We start from the raw sequence: 21856 nt of genomic DNA, 5'->3' as shown, positions 1-21856 counted from the left end.
TAATTTTTTTTACAATTTAAAATTGTGCAGAATTTTTTTTATAGAAAATAAAATCAACCAATAAAAGATACGTATTTTCTCCATGACAGTCCAATCATAAGTGAGTGGAGGCAGGACAGAGTTGTAGGTCTTGAGTAGGTTTAACCAATGGGAGAGTCAAAGATCTGCCCCTGGTTTTGTTGCTGTCCAATCATTAGTGAGCAGAAGTGGGACAAATATGCTAGGGCAAGTGGTACAAGAATAAGAATAGCTAAATTTCCTGCAATATTGCTATTATATAGACCGCTATTGAGAATTATATTCAAAGCAATATTTAGAATTGCTTTTTACAAGATAAAAAAATAGTAATAATAAGTCAGACAACGGAGACATCATAGTTGATTTGGTTACAAATCTATTTTCCCTAACCCTAACTTCCTCAGAAAAGTTGGAGATTGTTAAAAAAAAAGGGAGAGGGACAACAAAAAATGAATTACTAAATATACAACAAAACAAAGATTGTTTTCACTGGTTTTCTGACTTCCTAAAATTCAAACAAATCCAACTCGACGATGTAAATAAATACGACGTTCACAAACTCAAGACTCCTCTGAGAATTCTATGACGCAGCGAGAAAGTCAGGACAGACAAGTCTATGCCAAAAAAACTTTAATAACTCTGCTATGGACTTCAAAAACATTACTTTCTTGAGTGATTCATAAAACAAATATGGACTGTAGACCTCGGCTCATAGTGGGAAACTAAAGACCCCAAGGGAAGAACTATAGTTACCAACAGGGGTCTATAATCAAGGCTACGATTTTGTCAGAGGGCACAGAAATCGTGAATTTGAACAAAAGTCTGTGAAATCATGGAAATGGATGTAAAACACATTTGGTTAGGCACTGCCTTTATTTCCTTTAAAAATGCGGTATGTCATGCACTGAAAATTGTTTGGTTGTGTATGCACGCAGCATTTACGTGTAGCTATGTAGGTCAGCGAATGAGATTTGTATTGTTTAGCTGCGCGAGCATGTAAACGATCACAGATTGTATGGTACTGTAAACTCTTGTTTGTGATCTTCAAATACATACAGCGCTTGTTAATTTATTTTTATACAAAAAGTGGGCTTGCATCTTCAAAAAATATTAATACTTATTTTATTTCTTGAAACTTGTTTTCATACAATTTTTCATACAACACCTTTATTTCCTGCAAGCGGTAGATAAAAGTTTTATACATTTAAAACTTGCCAGCAGTCAAAAGCAGTATTTTTTTACATTATTGGTTTTGGTGTACTATTTAAAATCTTGTATGTTGATGTAGCTAAACCAAATTACGTTTTTTTTCCCCCCACAACTTACCCGTGAAATGTATTAAAAATCAGTGTGCCAAAATCGTAACCTTAACTATAAGGCCTGAAGCCACAGGTAGTTCTTCCCTTGGGGGCCATAGTTTATATATATATATATTCTACACACACACACGTTCCTGTGGATGAAAATTGGTTCAGACATACAAAAAGTTTTATTGAACATTTTTATTGAACAGTGATAGTTTTTGTTTCTGAGATTACATTAAGTTACATTAATCTGAACCAAGGTACTCGAAAGACAGATAAACAAACTGAGGGATGCAACATTTCATTGTAACCTAGTAGATCAGTATTATGAGGTGAAAAAGTTAGTGACCTTATCAGTGAATTTGCCACGTCTGCCAGACACCCAAGATGCAGAATGACTGGCTGAAAGTAATCGAAAGCAATGATAGAAACATGATTTACTGCTTTCCAGAAGACTTATTATTATTATTATTATTATTATTATTATTATTATTATTATTATTATTAACCCTCCCATACCTTTTCTAAGATATACAATCTGTTATTCAAGATAAATACATTTAGATTTTGGGAGGCTTATTTTGATACTATAGCAATATTACAAATAAACAGCCTTTTCATAAGGTCCTTGTGGTTTTATTTAGATTATGAAAAAAACAACAACAAAAAATGACAAAACAACCCAAATTTCATTGATTTCCAGTCAACATCTCAGATGATTAAATGTTAATTTTAGTGCCAACATTCGCAGGCTCTAGGAGTCTTCTTGTGGTTCTTCTTAGACCCATGTGAAAACAATTCTCTGAATTTTCCAAGCACACTCGTTTTACAGTTAATGATTTTATTGGCAGATCTAAGAGAAAATAAAAAGACTGCATAAATTTATACTCTGGAATTCTGAAATCAAGAGAATATTAATAGAGCCCTGTGTTTTTAGCAAATACGAAATACAACATATAAAATGAGAAATCACTGTAAAGCAAACAGAATGACATTTTTAAAATTGGGAGGTTTATATAAAATACTTAAAATAAATACTTGCAATCATAGTTGAAGAGAAATGGAAGCTCTGACTAGGACTTGCGCAGATGTATAATTTGGAGTGAGTTGTTTGGGAATTCAAATTGTGATGGAAGAGAAGAGACATTTGTTTGTTTCTAAAATCGTGCATAACAATTAAACACTGCAAATAATTTGAGCACAAGGGGATGAATGCAGCCGACGGTGACAAAATGATATGCAGATTTTGCAACTGTCGGCTGGAAAGGGAGTCGAAAGATACCGTCGTTAAGCATTAGCGGTTTATTCCTTTTGGGGAAAATGTGGCTTGTCTGCTTATACTTTGTATTAGTATGCTACAAAAAAAGGATAATGTTTAATAAATATGTATGTAGTTAAAACATGTATACTATACCATTATTGATATACATCTGTTTCAGTTTTATTAATGTGTATCTGTAATGAAACGAAATAAAATGACCATTTGAAAAAAACTAATTTGTGAAAAATTAGAAATAAATGGGCTCTATTATTACTCCTGAAAACCCATGATAGCATTTCCAAATTGAAGAAACCAAATATTGGTAAATTGAGAATGAAAACTTGGAAATATAAAATTATTTTTCCAAAATACTTGAATATTAAGTCTTCATTGGCTGTTAGAAAGCATCTCCTTGCTCTAGCTAAAATCCCTTCTTTCAGGTTTTCTCAGCAGCCCAAAAGATCATATTTTATATATATATATATATATATATATATATATACACACACACACACACACACACACACACACACACTATATATATATATATATATATATATATATATATATATATATATATATATATATATATATATATATGTATATTCTTAATATGACTAAATCAAGAATAATTCAAAGTGAAAAAAATATAAACAAATACAACAAAAACCTTTTACACTACTATGCAAAGATAACAAACGAGATCCCAAGTTACCTTTATCAACGGGCAGTGTGTGTGTATGCTGCTCTCTAGTGTTAAAAAGGTCCTTGTGCCCTCGGCATCAATATTCTGCTGGGACTCATCTCTCTGGTCTACCTCACACAGGAACACATCAACAGGACCCTTGGAACTCTTTATGTGAATCTGAATGTTTTCCTAAAATCAAAATGAACAGCAAATAACTAATTCAAGCTTGGCTTGCATAACTGAGGGTAGTTTTACACTTTCTAGGTTATTGCACCTAAAAAAAAAAAAAAAAAAAAGCTATTAGCTAACCAGCTGCTTCCCTTAACAGAGATGCTTTCACCCAGAAGACACTGCTGAGGTTAGGTGACCTAGTATGTGAAACAGTAGCAGGCTACCAGAAAGGCGTGCTAGAGAGGTAACATTCAATATTGTATTCTGAAAGTGCATGCAAGGTCAGAGAGTGAATGGAAGTCCAGCACATAGATTTCTAATTAACTATAATCCCTTTTAAACACTTTTCTTGTTAAAATGTCAGTTCAAAATCTTCATAATGGTTGAAATATTAAAAGCTTAAATCAAGCCATGTATGAAATTCTGTACATAAACTTAAATATCTTTCACAGATTATTATTATACAAATGTATACCAGACCTCTTTAGGATGGGGGACCTCCAATTTTGTTTCCTCGGGAGACCTGATTACAATTACAACCTGCTCTTCAAAGGCTTGAACTCTGTGGATATCCTGATATGTTACATAAGCAGCTGTACTGAATTGTAAAGGAAAAGAAATGCACAGCTCAGGACTCCCCATATTACCAGGACTCTTAAAATAGAATGCATCGACTTCTGGAGTCTGCTGAACAATGTGAAGAGGCAAAATGCAGTTTTGTAATGAAGAGGCGTTAAAATAAATTATTCGTGGGTATGTGCTGCCTCTCAGTGGACACCAATAGATACTACAGCCCTCACACCACACCACTCACAAACCACCCTAACTGCATAACTCAATCTTTCTGCATTGCAGATTGTGCTGCACAAGTATCCCACCCATAACCCTTCCCCAATAGCCTTTATCACCCAACTAATCACAAGCATCATGATGTTCATACAGGCTTCAAAATGGTTTGCATTTAATAACTTGCTTTAGCAAAGATTTCACACATGCCTTAAAAAGGATATTTAGCATTTTCATTTTGATCCGTTAATTGAAATAACTGACGAGCGCAGTCTTTGATGACTTCATCTAGAGCTTCTTCCATTGCAGTTAAGTCCATCAGCTCATTCTTCAGCTCATGCTTTTTCATTTCACATTTTAGACCACTGCCGAGACTTGAACCGCTGCAACAAAAGAACGATAAACAAGGTTTAGTTTGTATGCAATTTAAAAACAAAACAAAAAGCAACAACTTTGACTTACACCCATTGTATATGATTTTTTGTTCGTTTCTGAATAAGCTCAATTCCATCCAATACATTGGTGATATCATAGAGTCTTCTCTTCCGTACTCCCAAAGTCCGTGCTACATTATTTAAATCCAAAATGCCTTCTGGAGCAGCCTGCAACATATCCATGAACCTCTTGGTCAGACGGACAAGAGATGCATCAAATCGTGCCTTTGGGGGTTTGTCTATACCTGGGGAAAAAAACATACACGAACACCATCAGCCTCTAATAAAAGGGGGCTCATATTTCAGAAAAAAATGGTTTTCTAACAATAGTTTTACCTTAATTTGGTTAGATAAGATTAAGATACATTGGCAAAGTAATCTGTGCTTCCCTAAATTCTTATTGCCTTAGCTTTCTGTTACTATGTTAAGAAATGTAATACTTTGATCTGTTTTTGTCCTACAACAGTTTTATATGCCGTTGTTTTACAGCTGTTCTGCTGTTAACTGTACAAAGGGAATCACTTTCATTATTAATAATAAAGATATACAACGCTTGGATAAAACTGCAGACTGGTGAATTAACTTCATGGAACACATTTTTATATATTAATATGTCATGATGCAGGATGTGAAATGTTTTTGTTTTTTTTGCTGAGCAATCCATTTCTATAGTAGACCTGGTTATAAAAGTTAAGCATGTACCCCAAAGGCATAGATCACAGGATATTGCTAATATTGAGTCATAGGTATGGGAAACGTACTATGATCCAGATATGTGCCATCCATGGGGTCATCATCCACGACTGAAACAATGCTTTTGAGAAGACAAACAAACAAACAAACAAAAAAGACATTAACTGGGAACAGAATCAATTGTCAAAATGCCCCTCCCCCCAAAAATATTTCAAATATCAAATGATTAACAGATTGCATGCAGGCCAGTCTCAAAGTCCAATATGTTTTCTTCATTTCCTTGTACCCATTAAAACTTGAATAGCCAAACATGTATTAATGTCATAATGCAAGGTGTTTTTTTTTGTTAGCTGAGTAAAATACATTCACAGTAGTACATTACTTTATCAATTCTTACTAATGTGATTCAAATTGTATTATGCACTACAATACATACAAAGATGTATCCGTCAACAATAAATGAAATTGCAACAGTAAATTAAGTTGCAAACAATTGCATTCACTTCTTTGCTTTACCACAGTCCTGCTGGTTTGGGAAGGCAGTAATAAAATAGCATTTTGTTTGTTGTGTTAGACTCGTATCAACCCGGAAGCTGAAGCTATGGAGCCAACACTAACCCTGGGAGCATCTACCCATGTACACGACCACAAACCAGGAGAGCGTCCGCGCCGCAGGATTAACTACTACGCAACCCTTCAACGGAAGACGGTGCTTGTGAAGGAAACACCCAGCCGAGGCTGTATGAAGAGGTAGGAGTCGCTGGCACCCAAGTGTCAGCACTTGTGTTTATTAAATCTGCACACCTGTGCGGCATGTCAACACCTCACTATCGTTCAGGGATGACCCACATGTGTAACAAACCCCCCTTGTTACAGTATCCTATTAGACATATCATTGCAATGGCCATGACATCACAAGTCATTAAACTTTGTTTAAACTGGAAAATGCATGTCTTTACACCAAAATTTGTAACAAGCAACTAATTTAAAGAGACAAATGCATAACTTAAAAGTATCAATTACTAGTTTTGTAACATTTATTTAACCAAAAAAATTATAAAAAAAAGTGCAAATTGTATTTTGGTGTAAATACCTTGATAAAAATAAATTCCCATACTGTTTTATAAGTGAACAAGCTGTTTACTGCAGTAACTGCTTACTTTCAAAGTTGCAATTGTGGATTTTAAGAAATGTAGCCTTCAGCAGACAAACCTTATGTTTAGCAGTCTAAATCCATCCATAGGTGAAGCACTGGCGCCTGTGCAACAATGATATGCTGTCAGTACCAAGGGGTTAGTTTGAGCCCACCTGAGACTGCTACACTACCCTTTGACCTGATATTGTCCTGTGGTCAGTCTCTGCCTGCCTTATTTTCCTGGTGGAGCCAACAGAGAGAATTCCGTGGAGGAGGCATGAGAGGAAGAAACTTATGCCGAGTTAGCCTCTGAGGTGGAACAGCAAGGATGGAGAGTCCGGGTTTATCCACTAGAGGTGGATTCATCGCGCACTCCATGACCCGGCTTCTCAGGAGGTACTGGATTTAGTGGACAATTGTGGCGTACAGTGAAGGCTCTGCCTGGCGAAGGAAAAGTGAAGTTCCCACCACTGCTATCTCATGGGTCTAATATTAGCATGAAATAAACACACCTTTTACTAATAACTGTATGTGACAAGGATGATGTCACTAGCCAGGCTGTTATAACCAGGAAGAGGACTCAGGAGGCAGACAGGAAGAGGCCTCAGGAGGCAGAGAAGGCAAGTTCAAAGCACTGATGTGCACATTGAATATATAAACAAACAAAATAAAAACAGTACAAAACACAGTTGACAACATAAACGGCTCAAGGGCCAAAACAAAAGGCTACACCAAAAATTCACAAAGCGTAAAAAAAACTCCACAGACACTAAATCAACACTAACCAGTTGAACACGTGTGATCACCCTATTTATACACCTGTGGCTGGAGCCTTAATTATTAATTTATTCAATTGATGGCTCCAGCCACATTCCCACGTATGTTTTGGCTGGGAAGATTTTAACTCGCTCCTTGCCACCCAATATTCCCCCCACACAAACATACCCGTGAACTAGCAGAGCATCCGCCCTGCCACACTCCATAAGACACAAAATGTTCTTACTAAACAGACCAACACTACTGTTTCTTATACTTATGTTTTAGAATGATTTTTCTAATGTTGATTGTCTGAATTTATGTATTCATTTTTTTAATTTATTTTATTAAACGGAAATGTTATCTATGTTTTGTTTTCTTGTTTTTATCAAAGATCGTATTAAGGGATTCAAGCCTAGTGATCTTGGTCCACTGCCACTGTTCTTGTGCAGCTGAAAGTGCTTCCATTGTCACACTTCTGTTCTAGACAGCACACTACTACACTACACACAGCTTAGAAAATAACTGCTGTTCCTCCAGTTCATAGCTGAACGGAGACAGAACACAGGTGGCACAAACCCAGAACAATGGCAAGTTTGTATATAGTTTATGTAATGTACATATATATTAATTTGTTTATTTAGCAGACGCCTTCATCCAAGATGACTTACAGGAGACAAGGGGGTGTGAACTATGCATCAGCTGCATAGACAACAACGTCTCGCCCAAAAGACTGAGCACATGGAGGTTAAGGGACTTGCTCAGGGTCACACAGTGAGTGAACTGGGATTTGAACCAGGGACCTCGAGGATACAAGCCCTTTTTCTTTAACCACTGGTCCACACAGCCTCATACATACTGTGTCGAAATCTGTTGCGTTTCATGGTTTGGTTTTAAATAAAAAACAAAAAGGTTTTTAAACAAAATGAACGAGGAATCTGACAAATTAAATTACCAGCAGTCAAGTCTAAAAGAGATTTTTGAGTGTGCGACCAACCTTGTCTCTATGAGCAGCATCGAGCAGGGTACACGTGGTTTAGATGTCATTGCTGTTAACTAGTTAACGCTGCAGAGACATTAATATATAAAGTGCCTTACTAAAAAAACTAGGGCTACCCTCTCCTCTGTGATTGGATTCTGGGCATCTCATTCCCCAAATGCTCTCTCTGCTTAATAGAGTGTGTTGGAAGATTGAACCCTTTCTCATTCAATTCCAGTAAAGCAGGGATGGGCAACTCTGGCCTCTCTGGGCAGGTATTTTTTCCATGTTATTAATAAAACAAGTAACAGCACATCATGGTTATGCTTGGAAGTGTCAAATGCAATAAAAGCATGAAGTCCCAAGCAAATGTTTCAGGGGTGGGGAGGAATATAGCGGAGGCCCCCGTCCATTTTATATGTACTTTACACTAACTTTTAACTACACTAAACTAATTTTTACAAAACCTGGTATGGGCATTCTTCTTTTGCAAGCTTGACCTAATAAGCCATAGTCTACATGTATATCACTGGTGTGACATCTTTCTCTAATCGGTCACAGCTTCTGATGAATTAAACAAGCTCTTCAGAACCACTTGCCCAAAGGTGATGAGACACTGCATAGATGTTTGTTACTTCCACATACTGCGAATGGAGATCCCAGTGACCACTACAGTCACCTGGCTGTTTGAGCTGTTGAACTCTGCATCTTAGAAAACGTGTATGGTTTTAATGGAACTAGCCTACACATTTGTTAGAAAATGCTGTTCTATAAGCGGTGAATGTACATGATCTACTACCTTGTACTTTCTTACACCTACAACATATCTTGCATTAGGCTACAGTAAATAATACCATCTTCACAACAGACACTTGTTTTAACTGTCTTTCTTTCACATTATGCCCTTTCCTGCCTTGATAATGGTGTCTTGTATTGATGCGCAGTTTTGGAATGACTATGAAAAGACTAAATAAACCATTTCCACATGTGACAGGGCTGGCTGAGTGATGATGTCAGGACAGAAACAGGAACTGCAGATAAGGCACAGTACTTCAGGTGCAAGGCGCACTGCAACACTATTTTTATCAACACAAAAATAAATTAAAAAGTTTCACAAAAAAACTGCTCAGAGAAAAAAATTATATTTAAAACAAAAACAAATTCACGAACACTAAACAAAACAAACATAAGGTCAGGCTGGGCAGTGGCCTTCACTGATCCTTTCATTTTCCTTTTCGCTCTCTCCTCTAAACACCAACCCAGAGCGCAGAAAACTGCAGGCTTTTATACTGGTGACCATCTCCTGATTAGCAACAAATTAACCAATTAATTAAATTTCGGGAGATGGCCAACTTCTGCACAAGGTTTTAAAAAAAAAAAAACCCTTAGCTGTGATCTTGAAGCTGCGTGTTTCTGGCTTGCCTCCCTGTGACTAGTATCACTGTCATATTTTAGTCGCGTGTACATGGGTGACTGGTATTCCTTGGGCTACATCTTTCGGAACATGATTCTGGTAATTGGTCTGTAAAGTTTGTTTTATAACATCCCCCCCCCCCCCCCCCCCGTTTGGATGCCATGTGTTTTTATTGTTTTTTACAAGTAGTGCCGTCCGCTGACTGTTCTAATTAGAGCCTCTGTCCACCCGCCAAACACGTTTGTGGCATGCATTTGTTTCGTGATCAAGCTAAAGAGCAAAATGAACTCAAACTAAAACAGCCTGTATTGATTAATCTACCAGCACACACCGAATATGCTGACAGTCTTACACAAGTACATTTTTCAAAGCCTTCGCCACCGTGGCAGACTTCGAGAAATAGTTGGCAAGCAGCTAGCGGGAACGTAGGAACTAATTAACTCCAATAAATATATAACATTTAAATAAACAATATAGATTTTTTATATATAAATATACCTTAACTTGAGTCTGTGTTTCTAAGAAATTACCAGTATAAAAAGACAGACAGTTTTCCACAACATGTCAGTAGTGTCAGTGGTCTTTTCAAGGGTTGTATTACAATGAGTGCTTTTCTAATTCTTTTGAATAGGTTTTTAGTCTTTTTAAAAACATTCATTTAAAAACCTTCACTCATTGAAGTATTTATTGTAATATTATCTTTCCTTTTGTTTTATCTGTCAGGCAAGTACCTGTATGTCCCTGAGAAGAATGGAGAGTGTCTCAAAGGGTTGTGACCGATGAAGAGGAGAAGACTGCCATTCTGATTGGAGTTCACGCAGGACACTTTGGGATCAAGAGGATGATGGTGAAAATCAATCAGCGATTTTACTGGAAAGGGATTGTAAAGGACGTGGAGCACTGGGTAATTTATTTAAAATAATAATAATAATAATAATAATAATAATAATAATAATTTGTTGCAGCTTGCAGCTTTTCCATTCATGATTTAAGTATTACTTGTTTCATCATTACTGTTTCCCTTAAGATCCAGAATTTTGAGGATGTTTCTCCATGGTACATTGCTAGCCAGTTAAGAGATTGTAAGCATGTGCCTGCAAAACAATTAACAGGTTGCAGCTTACAGACTAATTAGAGCAAATGTCATAGTCACATGATTAAGTTAACATCCCAATCGCCCACTAGGCAGAAATCTGCTATGTTTTGTACAGATAGGTGCATCAGGACAATCTCCAGTACAAAAAGATGCAACACGACTGCCCTAGAACATAAAAAAAGGTGTCCCATCCCTGGCAATTAATCTAAAAGAAATTGCCATAAAGTTGTTATTTAATGACTTTTCCAAATGCTGTGACAGATCTGGATGACATAACTACTACATTTAGGTAGCAGTACAGAAGAAAACATAGAGAATACAGCCTGTTAAAAGTGTCTTGGGCACTGTTTAGGTCCATATACTGCTGTCCTACAAGTAAATAGTGTATAGAGGAAAAATGTGTTCTCATTCCTATTTGTATAATTGAACTTGTTAATGTAATGCATGGATAGATCTTTATTATATATAATACTATTGACCAAATCCTCCTTAATTGTTGATATAATTAATTTGTTTTAGGTGTTGATCTCATTGGACCATTCCAGCCATCGAAGGGAGGAAACCACTACTGCTGGACGGCTACTTATTTCTTCATGAAGTGGACTGAGGCCTTCATCCTCAAAGACAAGGGTGGGGAATTTTAGAAATGGGCATTTTGGGAATGGAATTCTGCTTTGCAAATGCACCTTTAAAACAAACAAAAAACTGCACAAAAATGCACCTTTAAAACAAACAAAAAACTGCACAAAAAATGCACCTTTAAAACAAACAAAAAACTGCACAAAAATGCACCTTTAAAACAAACAAAAAACTGCACAAAAAATGCACCTTTAAAACAAACAAAAAACTGCACAAAAATGCACCTTTAAAACAAACAAAAAACTGCACAAAAAATGCACCTTTAAAACAAACAAAAAACTGCACAAAAATGCACCTTTAAAACAAACAAAAAACTGCACAAAAAATGCACCTTTAAAACAAACAAAAAACTGCACAAAAAATGCACCTTTAAAACAAAACAAAAAACTGCACAAAAAATGCACCTTTAAAACAAACAAAAAACTGCACAAAAATGATGGATTGCTTTGCAAATGCACCTTTAAAACAAACAAATAACTGCACAAAAATGATGGATTGCTTTGCAAATGCACCTTTAAAACAAACAAAAAACTGCGCAAAAATGATGGATTGCTTTGCAAATGCACCTTTAAAACAAACAAAAAACTGCACAAAAAATGCACCTTTAAAACAAACAAAAAACTGCACAAAAATGATGGATTGCTTTGCAAATGCACCTTTAAAACAAACAAAAAACTGCACAAAAATGATGGATTGCTTTGCAAATGCACCTTTAAAACAAACAAAAAACTGCACAAAAATGCACCTTTAAAACAAACAAAAAACTGCGCAAAAATGATGGATTGCTTTGCAAATGCACCTTTAAAACAAACAAAAAACTGCACAAAAATGATGGATTGCTTTGCAAATGCACCTTTAAAACAAACAAAAAACTGCACAAAAATGATGGATTGCTTTGCAAATGCACCTTTAAAACAAACAAAAAACTGCACAAAAAATGCACCTTTAAAACAAACAAAAAACTGCACAAAAAATGCACCTTTAAAACAAACAAAAAACTGCACAAAAATGATGGATTGCTTTGCAAATGCACCTTTAAAACAAACAAAAAACTGCACAAAAATGATGGATTGCTTTGCAAATGCACCTTTAAAACAAACAAAAAACTGCACAAAAATGATGGATTGCTTTGAAAACTACACTACCCAGAAGCCCAGCTATGACGCTTGTCACGATGACGCTTGTATAAAACGTTTTTGTATATTTATTTGGATCATTGGATAACAAGAAAAACAGGTGGTTTTGTGGGCGTTACGCTGATGGACAGTCAGTCTGTCGCGGCACTGCCTGTGTGCTCTATGAGTCGAGTTGTTCCAAAAAAACAACTCATCGTTTTGTGAGTTTATAATGTGGAATAATTTTGGAGTCGTATATACAGAAAAGTGAGAAGTACCTTAAAAACAAACAAACAAAAAAAACGATAGTCAACCCCCCCATCACTTAAAAATATTGAATTTATGTATTTATTTAGTTATCACAAATCCGTTACTCTGTCACCCGCTCAACACAAGGAAACGGCACGGTGGTTGAGGTTAGTTTTATAACTTTTCTAATTTATCATTAACTCCTTAATAATACTACGTACACAGAGTATTTTTTTTTTTTTTAAATGTTGCTATAACATGGCTGTCTCTGCTATAGAACAGAGCATGGTGAAAATTGTAGATTCAACAAGTGGACCAATAACATTTATTTTACCAAATGCACAAAACGCAAAGCCGATGTGTTTATTGTGCAATTAATGTGTCAGTAGTTAGGGAATACAATATGAAAAGGCATTGTGAAACCAAACAAGGAGCTTTTAGAAATACATATCCAGAGGGCACAGTAGTTAGAGGTGCTGATCTCTTCTTAACAGTTATACTATTAATGTCACATACATTTTAAAATGTTTGTAATGATAAAATGTGTAAGTCTTGTTCAATATATTGTAGCGTGCACGGGGGAAGGCAGCAGCAGGGCTGGTAGGTAACGTAATCACACACAGGGACATAAGCCCGATATACGCTCCTTGCAAAGGAGCCGGCTCTTTTGTACAGCGGTATCGGCGCTATGCTTTAGTGCGAGAGGTCCCGAGTTCGCGCCCGCCCTCCGACTGTGTATGGATTGCCTAGTCCTGTGTGATGCGCCTGCTTGCGTTAAGAGATCACTACAATATGAACATTAAGTTATATAATATTTATTATTGCTTAAAAATGTGCAGAGTAAAATACTTTGGCCCACCTACTCCTAACTTTTTTCCAATCTGGCCCCCTTAATTTAAAAAACTAGATGAAGAGTCCTTAAGGCAACTTTATCCAGGGCATACGAGAAACAAATGCAAGCAGTTTTACAGCAAGTACAGCATAAACCAGTCTGCGTTGTTGCAGATGAAACTACAGATGGGAGAGAGGTGTCCTGAACATTGTACTTAATTTGTAATTTTATGAAAATGGTTTACTTTTGTAATAATGCCCCTTATTTGACTAGTCTGTATATTGTAATGCCAGCAATAAGCTATTTTTTCAAAACACCTTTATTTGTTGACTGCCCTACAGTACATTGTTACTACTGGACTGCTTTAAGACTATAGTACCTCAGGGACTTAAAAAAAAAATGAATTCAATAGATTTAATGTAAAAATGTTATTTATGTTCACATTATGTTATTAAATCTTAAATAAAAACAGAATTGGTCATTTTGAAAAATGTAATTTGCCCATTCCCGATTTTTTTCCATTCTGGGAGCCCTACCAGAATAGTAAAATAATTTTTTAAAAAAAGGGATCAACACAGCCTTCAATAATCTGGCTCAACAAAAGACATTAAAGTTGAATCCGGTATCTCCACAATTGAAATTGGTTGCATGCCATTCGTCTCAATAATCAACCTTGTTATGTTTTCAGCCTGAATTTTAAATCGCATTTCCTAACATTTCGCTTGCATGTCTGGGCCCCACTTCCTCCACGCTAGATCCAGCTTCATAGAAGCAGACTAGTCACGTGACCAAAAGCATGCTGGACATTGGGAGGTGAATATCCAAGGACAATGATGCCACGTGACAAAGGTAGGAATAATAAAAAAAAAAAAAAAAAAAAAAACACCGAGTAGCCGTTATTTGCAGACACCCGCTTCTTAATATTTGACCTGCACATTTTTGCAAAGTTTAAACGATTTAGCAAAATTAAAAACATTTGACAGTTTAAACTCAACAATTTACACCCCTATCATATACCATAAGGTTAGTCTTAATTGAGCTAGTTAAAACACTATTCATCAATTAGAAACCACTACTTATCAATTTAGCAATACTATAAAATACCATTAGCTCTAAAACACGCACATAAAAACTGAAGCAAAAGTAGTTTGTGTACTAGCACAGCATGGTCAAAACAAAGGATGTTAGAAAACCACTTGTTACAGTAACTAGTTACTGTGCGAGCAGCCCGCAAAAAAACCACCATTAACAACCAAGGATTTAAAGAAACATCTGGCATAGCAGTGTAGGAAATAACTGTACAAAGTCATCTAACACACAAACGCTTATACGTGACCTTAATGTCTTGAATGATCTATTTAGTTAAGGGTGCCAATACTTTTGTCTGCAACTGTATGTGTAACTCCCCGATTATGATCCATATACAAGCATAGCAAGACTATAGCCTAAACATCAACATGACTACCCACAAATTTGTAGAAATTATCAGACTATACTTCTAATATTGTTAAACACATTTTTTTATTTGAAAAGTTACAATTAATATATCGTTTGCGTTACAGCTGTGCATTTAAACTGTTCTGCTTTGTCTTACTTTTCAAAAGGTATTTGACAGAACTTAAACCAATCATAATATGAAATACAACTCCACTGTTAGATCTCAAATCATTTTTAAATATATAATATATAGTACATATATACTACAACTTGTGGTAAACTTGTGGTGAATTTTATTTTTGTGTGATGGGGGGAATTTCCCCCCTATGCTGCAGTCAACGGGGGGGGCAGGGGGCAGGGGAAGATTCCACAATTTTAGGGGGAATTGCAAAAAAAAAACAAAAAACAAAAACAAATGCACTTTCATATAAAAACGATATTTACTGCATCATCTAAGCTTTCCAACGATACAGTGCTTCCGGCTAGGAGCACCGCAACCGCATACACCCAAGTCTTTGGAAAGCCCCGCGTCTGTACTTTTAAACAAGCCAGGTAGGTGGTTTTTATGGTGCCTGAGTTATATGTACGTAACCTTTGGTGCGCTGGCGTCCCAAAATGAATGGGGCCGGGTTTTTTTTTTTTTTGTTGTTTTGTTTGTTTTGTTTGTTTTTTAAGTAAAAGTCACCGCTTGCAAAACACCTAGATAGACTTAATATCGTATTTTTATTTTCAAAGCCGTTTATTTACTGCAGTGTACTGAGTTTCTATACTGCTTAAAGATAGCGGCCGACAATCACGTACGAGAGAATAGTCTCCCGGCATGTCCAGCACTACTTTACTTTAACTACTCAGAATGCGGCTCGTAGTGCTTTTGTCGCCGACACCCACTTCCTTACAGATTGTTGTAGCGTTTCAGGCATTATAAATTGGGTGACAAATACAGTAACTTGGTATCTTAAAATATCTCTACGAGATTTTTCCGCACTGAAAGTTGCAGATATGTGGGAGCAATCTGGAAAATGAGCGATTCCCGCGATCCCGCGCTGCAATTCAAGCCCTGAATGTTTTTTGTACATTAATTAAACAATATTTCATATTTACTGCAAAGGCTCTTATGTAACCAGGGGGGCAAATTTGCCATGACACCGCCAATTTACTGTGTCACACTGGCTTCGGAACACGTAAGCTCTCTAAAATGATCCTACTAGTTAAGATGTTTTAACTGTAGTCTCCTAACGAGCAGACAAACTGAGCACTTCAAACAAACAAACAAAAAAAACCCCACTAAACCACTGTGCTTATATATGCGGTACAACTCCACCCACTACACATATACTTTAACATTTTACTCGTTTTAGATAAACACTCTACATATATACTATTTTATACTAAAAACACATTCTTAATAAAACCAACAATAGCAAAAATAAATGTTATGTAAAAAAATAAAAACTTTAACCCATCTTCCTGGTAAGCTTGTGTTAGACGGCGGAAATACACAACTACGTGCCTAAACACGTAACATGTGGTTCCCTATAATTTAGCCAATAAAACTCCTGCTAATTATTGCCAATTAATAAAACATTGTCAACATTTTAAACAGAAAAGATGTGAACGGGGTAGTTTTTTTTGGTGGTGGCAGTAGCGGTGTGGGGGGTTGTGATAGTCTAGGGTAGACTATAGTGAACTTCCCGCGCGAAAAGGAAGCTGCGCGTGCTCAGCATAGAAGGGTATTTAAAAAAAAAAAAACATGGAATTAAGTAATATCCCAAACAGGCTGGGACACTGCAAACCAATGTTGCAATTAATACGTGTAACTGGAAAAAACACACACACACATCAACGTCTCTAAGACCTGGCCATATTTTGTACTGCAGGTTTTTGAACATTTCTAAAAAAAAAACAGGATACTACATTGTGTCCGTTAGTTTGTGTTTGTAATCACATCTTTACAAACCCCAAACCGCGTTATGTGGTGCTTCAGAAAGTGGTCCTCGCAAATCTGATGGTGATCACTAATAGTAGAAATACGCTCTGTCTCCCTTAACGCTGCCAGCCACACTTTAACTCGACTGGCGTCTTTGGGGAAGCTGAAAAAGCGCTTGTGAAGTCGGTTTGCGAACCCCGCTTTCGGATAAGATTTGTTGGGGCAGCCCTTAACCATGTATTGCACCATAGTGACGACTTCTCACAGTGAGCAGCTCACGGCACGGCGTCTGTGATTTAATTTAAATGTCTGTTAGCTGCTATCCGGGGGTACAAACCAGAACCGCAATACAGCATGCGATAGCCCAGCAGCAGCCAATTTGACCACAGCAGACCCCTTTTCCTTCTCACAGTTCAATGCACTTTCTAAAGGCACAGTCTGGTAACAAGGCGTTATTGCAAATTAGAGTGTGTTTTAAATTTACGTGACTAAAGAAAACGAATGATTGATTGATTCGTATGTCAGGTGAATGTTTAGTAATTAACAGGGATGCTAGTTTTCCGCAATAAAACGAAATTCTCCGATTAATAAATAAATAAAATCAATTAAATAAGTCTAAAACTTAACTTTTAACAAATTAAATAAGTACCATGATCAGTATTTATTTATTTTATTAACAGTTTTATAATATTTTCTGCACCTACATATACCTGGGGTCTGCTACTTCAATCATCATTGGCTGAGTCGCCTCATTTAATCTTTTTTTTCTACTAATGATTTAATTGAGAATTTCATTATGGAAATAATTTATAATACTAAGTCTTCAAGAGTTGAAAATATAAAAATATCTGTAAGGTTTGCATTTCTGGCACTTGGAGATCACTGTGTGTATAGTAGCCACATATACATGTTCCTCATTTTATAATTTTTTCAGTTACTGGGGTAAGTTCTTACTGGGGCAGATTCATACAGTGCTGATATTTAAAAAAAAATACATAAATACATACGATGCAGTGCATCCTACCACATAATCAGACCTTCCCAGAGCAAGATCATGTGCTAATGCCCCCTGTAACAACTAACCCCGGTCTCCCTTAATAAAATGACATAGATTTAAAAATATATATATAAATTAAAGATCATTTACTCAGTCAATGTACGAGACCAAAAGTTCCAGTTCTTGTTCTGTCCCTGTACTGTAGGTTTAGTGACTTCACGTCAAGGCCCATAAAAGGACAGTCGCTGTTATACTTATTTGTATGAACTTACTGTAACTTAAAATAGTAGTTAGTGTTAACTTTGGAGTTGCGATGAAAATGACACTCCTTGGAAAAGTTTATTTAACATTACACTGTTGATTCGAAATAGCCTACAAAAATATATTTCCGTTCGGGTGAATGAGAATAGAATAGTATAAAAAAGAGTGTGTTTGAAACTGTCCGTGGAATATTTATTCGTTGTATTGTTTACGTCCTTGTTTATGAAATGATCGTGGAAGACGTGGTTAAGAGCTGCGCGCGCGCACGCACGACTACAGGAGCTGCACAGCTCGACCCTCCGGTCTGTAAAATAACCAATTTAACGGCTTGCTCGGTTCCGTTCCTGCTGAGCCGCTCAGAGCGCTCCTGAGCATTTTGCATCAGTGATCAGAGTGAGCGCACGGAGATGGCCACCTGCTCTTTTGCTATAATAACTACCGGTACCGTAAAGTTTTGTAATATGGATTTACTGGTTGCAATTTATTTATTTATTTTCTTCTAGGGAGTGAATATTTCCGGATTAACAAGGAGCAGTTCCACAAACCTGGCCAGAAGAAACGTGTCTGGGACAGAATTGCATTAAATATTCAGGCGGTTGGATACAGTTTTATAAGTTCAGTAGTATGTGACAAAAAATGGCGACATTTAAAAAGAACTTACAAAACTGTATCGGACAACAATAATAAAACCGGGAGAGGAAAAAAAAAATGTAATTGTATATATGAAATTAACAGAATAATAAAATTCATGAAATTGATGCATTTATCACTTGCATGTTTTTTTTTTAAATAAATCTTAAGATACATAGAAAAACTGCATTTCTGTCTTGTATACTTATATTCTTAGACAATACATTTTAAATACAAGTAGCTTAGAAATAAACTTGGAAATAAATTGTACTACAGTAGTCTAGTTGTAAACAAAAGCAATTGTGTAGGCATTTAATAAATAATTGTTTTATTAAAATCAAACTTCTAAAAAGGCTACTTGTGATGGATTCGGGTTGTTACCACGGCTGAAGCAGGCAGCCGAGAGCCAGAAAGGAGGCACGGAGATAGATGCGGTTTGAACACGCCGCACAGACGCGCAGTATTTATTTACAAGACACAAACACCACGCTGGTACAATACCAACAATGGTAAGGTACGGAGGGTATTTACGCCGCGTATTAAAATGCAAAAATAAACAGATTTACAAACAAATCAAATATAAATATAAGTATATACTAATACTAACATTCCTGATTTTAGGAATTCAATACCAATGAGACCCTCATCTCGGGACATTTCATCAACCAGAATATCACAAATACCAAAAAGCAAAGAATTATTAATCGCCATTTATGTTGCACAGGATGTGGCGTGAACTTAAGTTGCAGCTGTATTTCGTTTTATATTTTTGTAAATAACTTGAGAATTTTTTTTTTTCTTTTCCATTTTTTTTCTTTAACTTAATATAATAAAGGTCAAGGACGAAATATATATGGTACAATTTTGTGTTTTTGAGTGTGTGAGTTAAGTGTATTGTACCCGTACAGTGGTGATATTAAGTATCTGTTTGTGTGTTGTTTCTGCATGCATTGGTATTAATCAAGTGTTATGTTTCCTTACAGTTAAGAGGCAGGAGAATGGATGTAGCGTTAGGGCTAAGGCGTTCCGGTCAATGATAAAGAATGAGTCTCCTTACTGGGCTCAGGTAGCTGTACTGCATATGTAATATGACAGATGTTAAATTACATAAATACAGCTTGTTATGATTTTTTTCAAAGAAATTAATTTGATACTTGTAATAGGTGAATAAAACTTCCAGTGGTGTGGTTAATCATACTGGGGTTTTATTTATTTATTTATTTATTTTTAAATCTCTCTTCATTCTAAACGTGCACCTCATTTTAAATTGATTAGCTGTGCACATTGCTTCAGACTATCGTTACAGGTTAACTTTAAATCCAGAGCTGTTGAGGTATTAAGTATTCCAGGTCACCCTGATTAGAAACATGATTTAATATAAAATTATTTAAGGTAATATCCCAGATTGATAGAACCCCTTTAACATTTTTTTTAATTGCAGTCCACAATTTTGTTTTGCACCCCACTCTATTTGTTTTAATGAATTGTGTAACAGGAATATGATTTTACATGTTAAAGCACCATAAACATTTACCTGGCACGATGTCTCCTTTTCAAGGTGGGCCTTGGAGGTTTTTCAGTAGTCCACTCGAAAATCGTTGGCACAGTCCCAGCTATTAGTGTACGTTTTCCGGTTAGAGTCTTTATGAAGTTAACATTTTTGAAATGGTTACTGCACACCCTCGTATTATCTGTAATCTAGGACATGAGGTTACTGGTAAGTAAATCAAGCTACGGTCAAGAGACAACTGTTAAACACTTTAATCTATGTAAGAAATAATTTACTGTACAGTACTGTAGTACAGTTAATAACAGTTATGCTACAGGGTTACGCACTAACTTACAAAGTACAATTTATTGTACATACATTATGTATTTGGATTTATTTATAAAACATTACCAATTCATAAATAATTTGATAAACTACACAACGTCCTGCATCAAGAGGTTACGTTTCTCATATTGTTATGTGAAGATACATCGCTAAACTGGATTATTCTTGTTATTTACCTGAAAATTAGGACCGATATCTCTTCTTATTTTCTGCACCCACTCTTTCCTCATCTTTGCTTCTTTGGGAAAGCGATGAAAAGACATTTTTTTCTCGAGATCATACCGAGAATCAGACACACAACACGGAACACAACAATGCAAAGCCATTATCTGTACAACTCCACGCTGCAGTTTGACACTACCGGCCGGAAGCTGATAGCTGCACACCAAGCCTCGTTTTGAGTCTGCCGTGAATAAGGATTAGGTCGGACACGCCCATGGAAACTCCAAGCAGCAGTTGCAAACTGGGCGGCCATATTGCCTAGGCAAGGAATTTCAGATAGGAGCGGATAGAGAAGAGGGGCTCAGTTGTTGTTTAAACTGACTTGTTCCAGTAATAAATTAAAATCACACATTTTATGTGAAAATATTGATTTACAAAACGGGTGTGTTTTTTGATCGTTAAATAAAAACCCAGGATGAGAGGTGGAGTCACAGCTAATGAACAGCTTAGAAGACAGACTTTTATTTTTCCGCACAGGCTTTTTGATATTGTCATATTAATAAATAAAATAAATAAATACCTACTGTACATACATACGTAAATACACCCGATTATTTCAACGCTACCCTCATGACTGAATAATTTGTAATTAAGTATAACTACCATAGTTATAAAAAGGTTATATATCTATGATAACTACTAATACAGCGTTTTCTCAAAAAGTAAGACGTTATATTACCTTATATTAATAATACTAATGTATTTACTTGTTTGACGCTTTTATCCAAAGCTACTTGCAGGGGTACAGTTAATTATTTTTTACATAGAAATTCTGGTACCCATTTATACAGTTGGGTTTTTACTGGAGCAATCTGGGTAAAGTACCTTGCTCAAGGGTAAAGCAGCAGCGTCCCACCTGGGCAGCCACAACATTTGTCTAACTTTACATGGAAATGATGGGGCTAAATATTCCAATAGCTGTATCTTAAATAATAATAATAATAATAATAATAATAATAATAATAATAATAATAATAA

At 36.0% G+C, this 21856-nt stretch overlaps 1 protein-coding gene across 2 annotated transcripts; it reads right to left on the bottom strand.

The window, feature by feature from the left end:
- Positions 1–1510: 1510 nt before the first annotated feature.
- On the bottom strand, positions 1511–21049 carry LOC117972403 (transcription factor E2F6-like). Of its 2 annotated transcripts, none has more exons than XM_059023619.1 (8): positions 20833–21049; positions 20357–20463; positions 5424–5476; positions 4691–4907; positions 4453–4611; positions 3923–4037; positions 3299–3460; positions 1511–2175 (listed from the first exon to the last, which is right to left on the bottom strand). In XM_059023619.1, exons 1-8 carry the CDS (start codon positions 20980–20982, stop codon positions 2164–2166), a joined length of 975 nt encoding a protein of 324 aa, XP_058879602.1. In that variant the 5' UTR covers positions 20983–21049; the 3' UTR covers positions 1511–2163. The 2 variants fall into 2 exon arrangements, with proteins under 2 accessions (XP_058879602.1, XP_058879601.1); XM_059023618.1 differs by having other exon boundaries at positions 1514–2175; positions 20357–20520; positions 20833–21048.
- Between the last annotated feature and the right edge of the window lie 807 nt (positions 21050–21856).

The sequence above is a fragment of the Acipenser ruthenus genome, chromosome 5 (genome assembly GCF_902713425.1).
Source record: "Acipenser ruthenus chromosome 5, fAciRut3.2 maternal haplotype, whole genome shotgun sequence".
Lineage (NCBI taxonomy): Eukaryota > Metazoa > Chordata > Actinopteri > Acipenseriformes > Acipenseridae > Acipenser > Acipenser ruthenus.
Note: the sequence above shows the minus strand (reverse complement) of the source record. Positions and strands in the feature narration are given on the sequence as shown.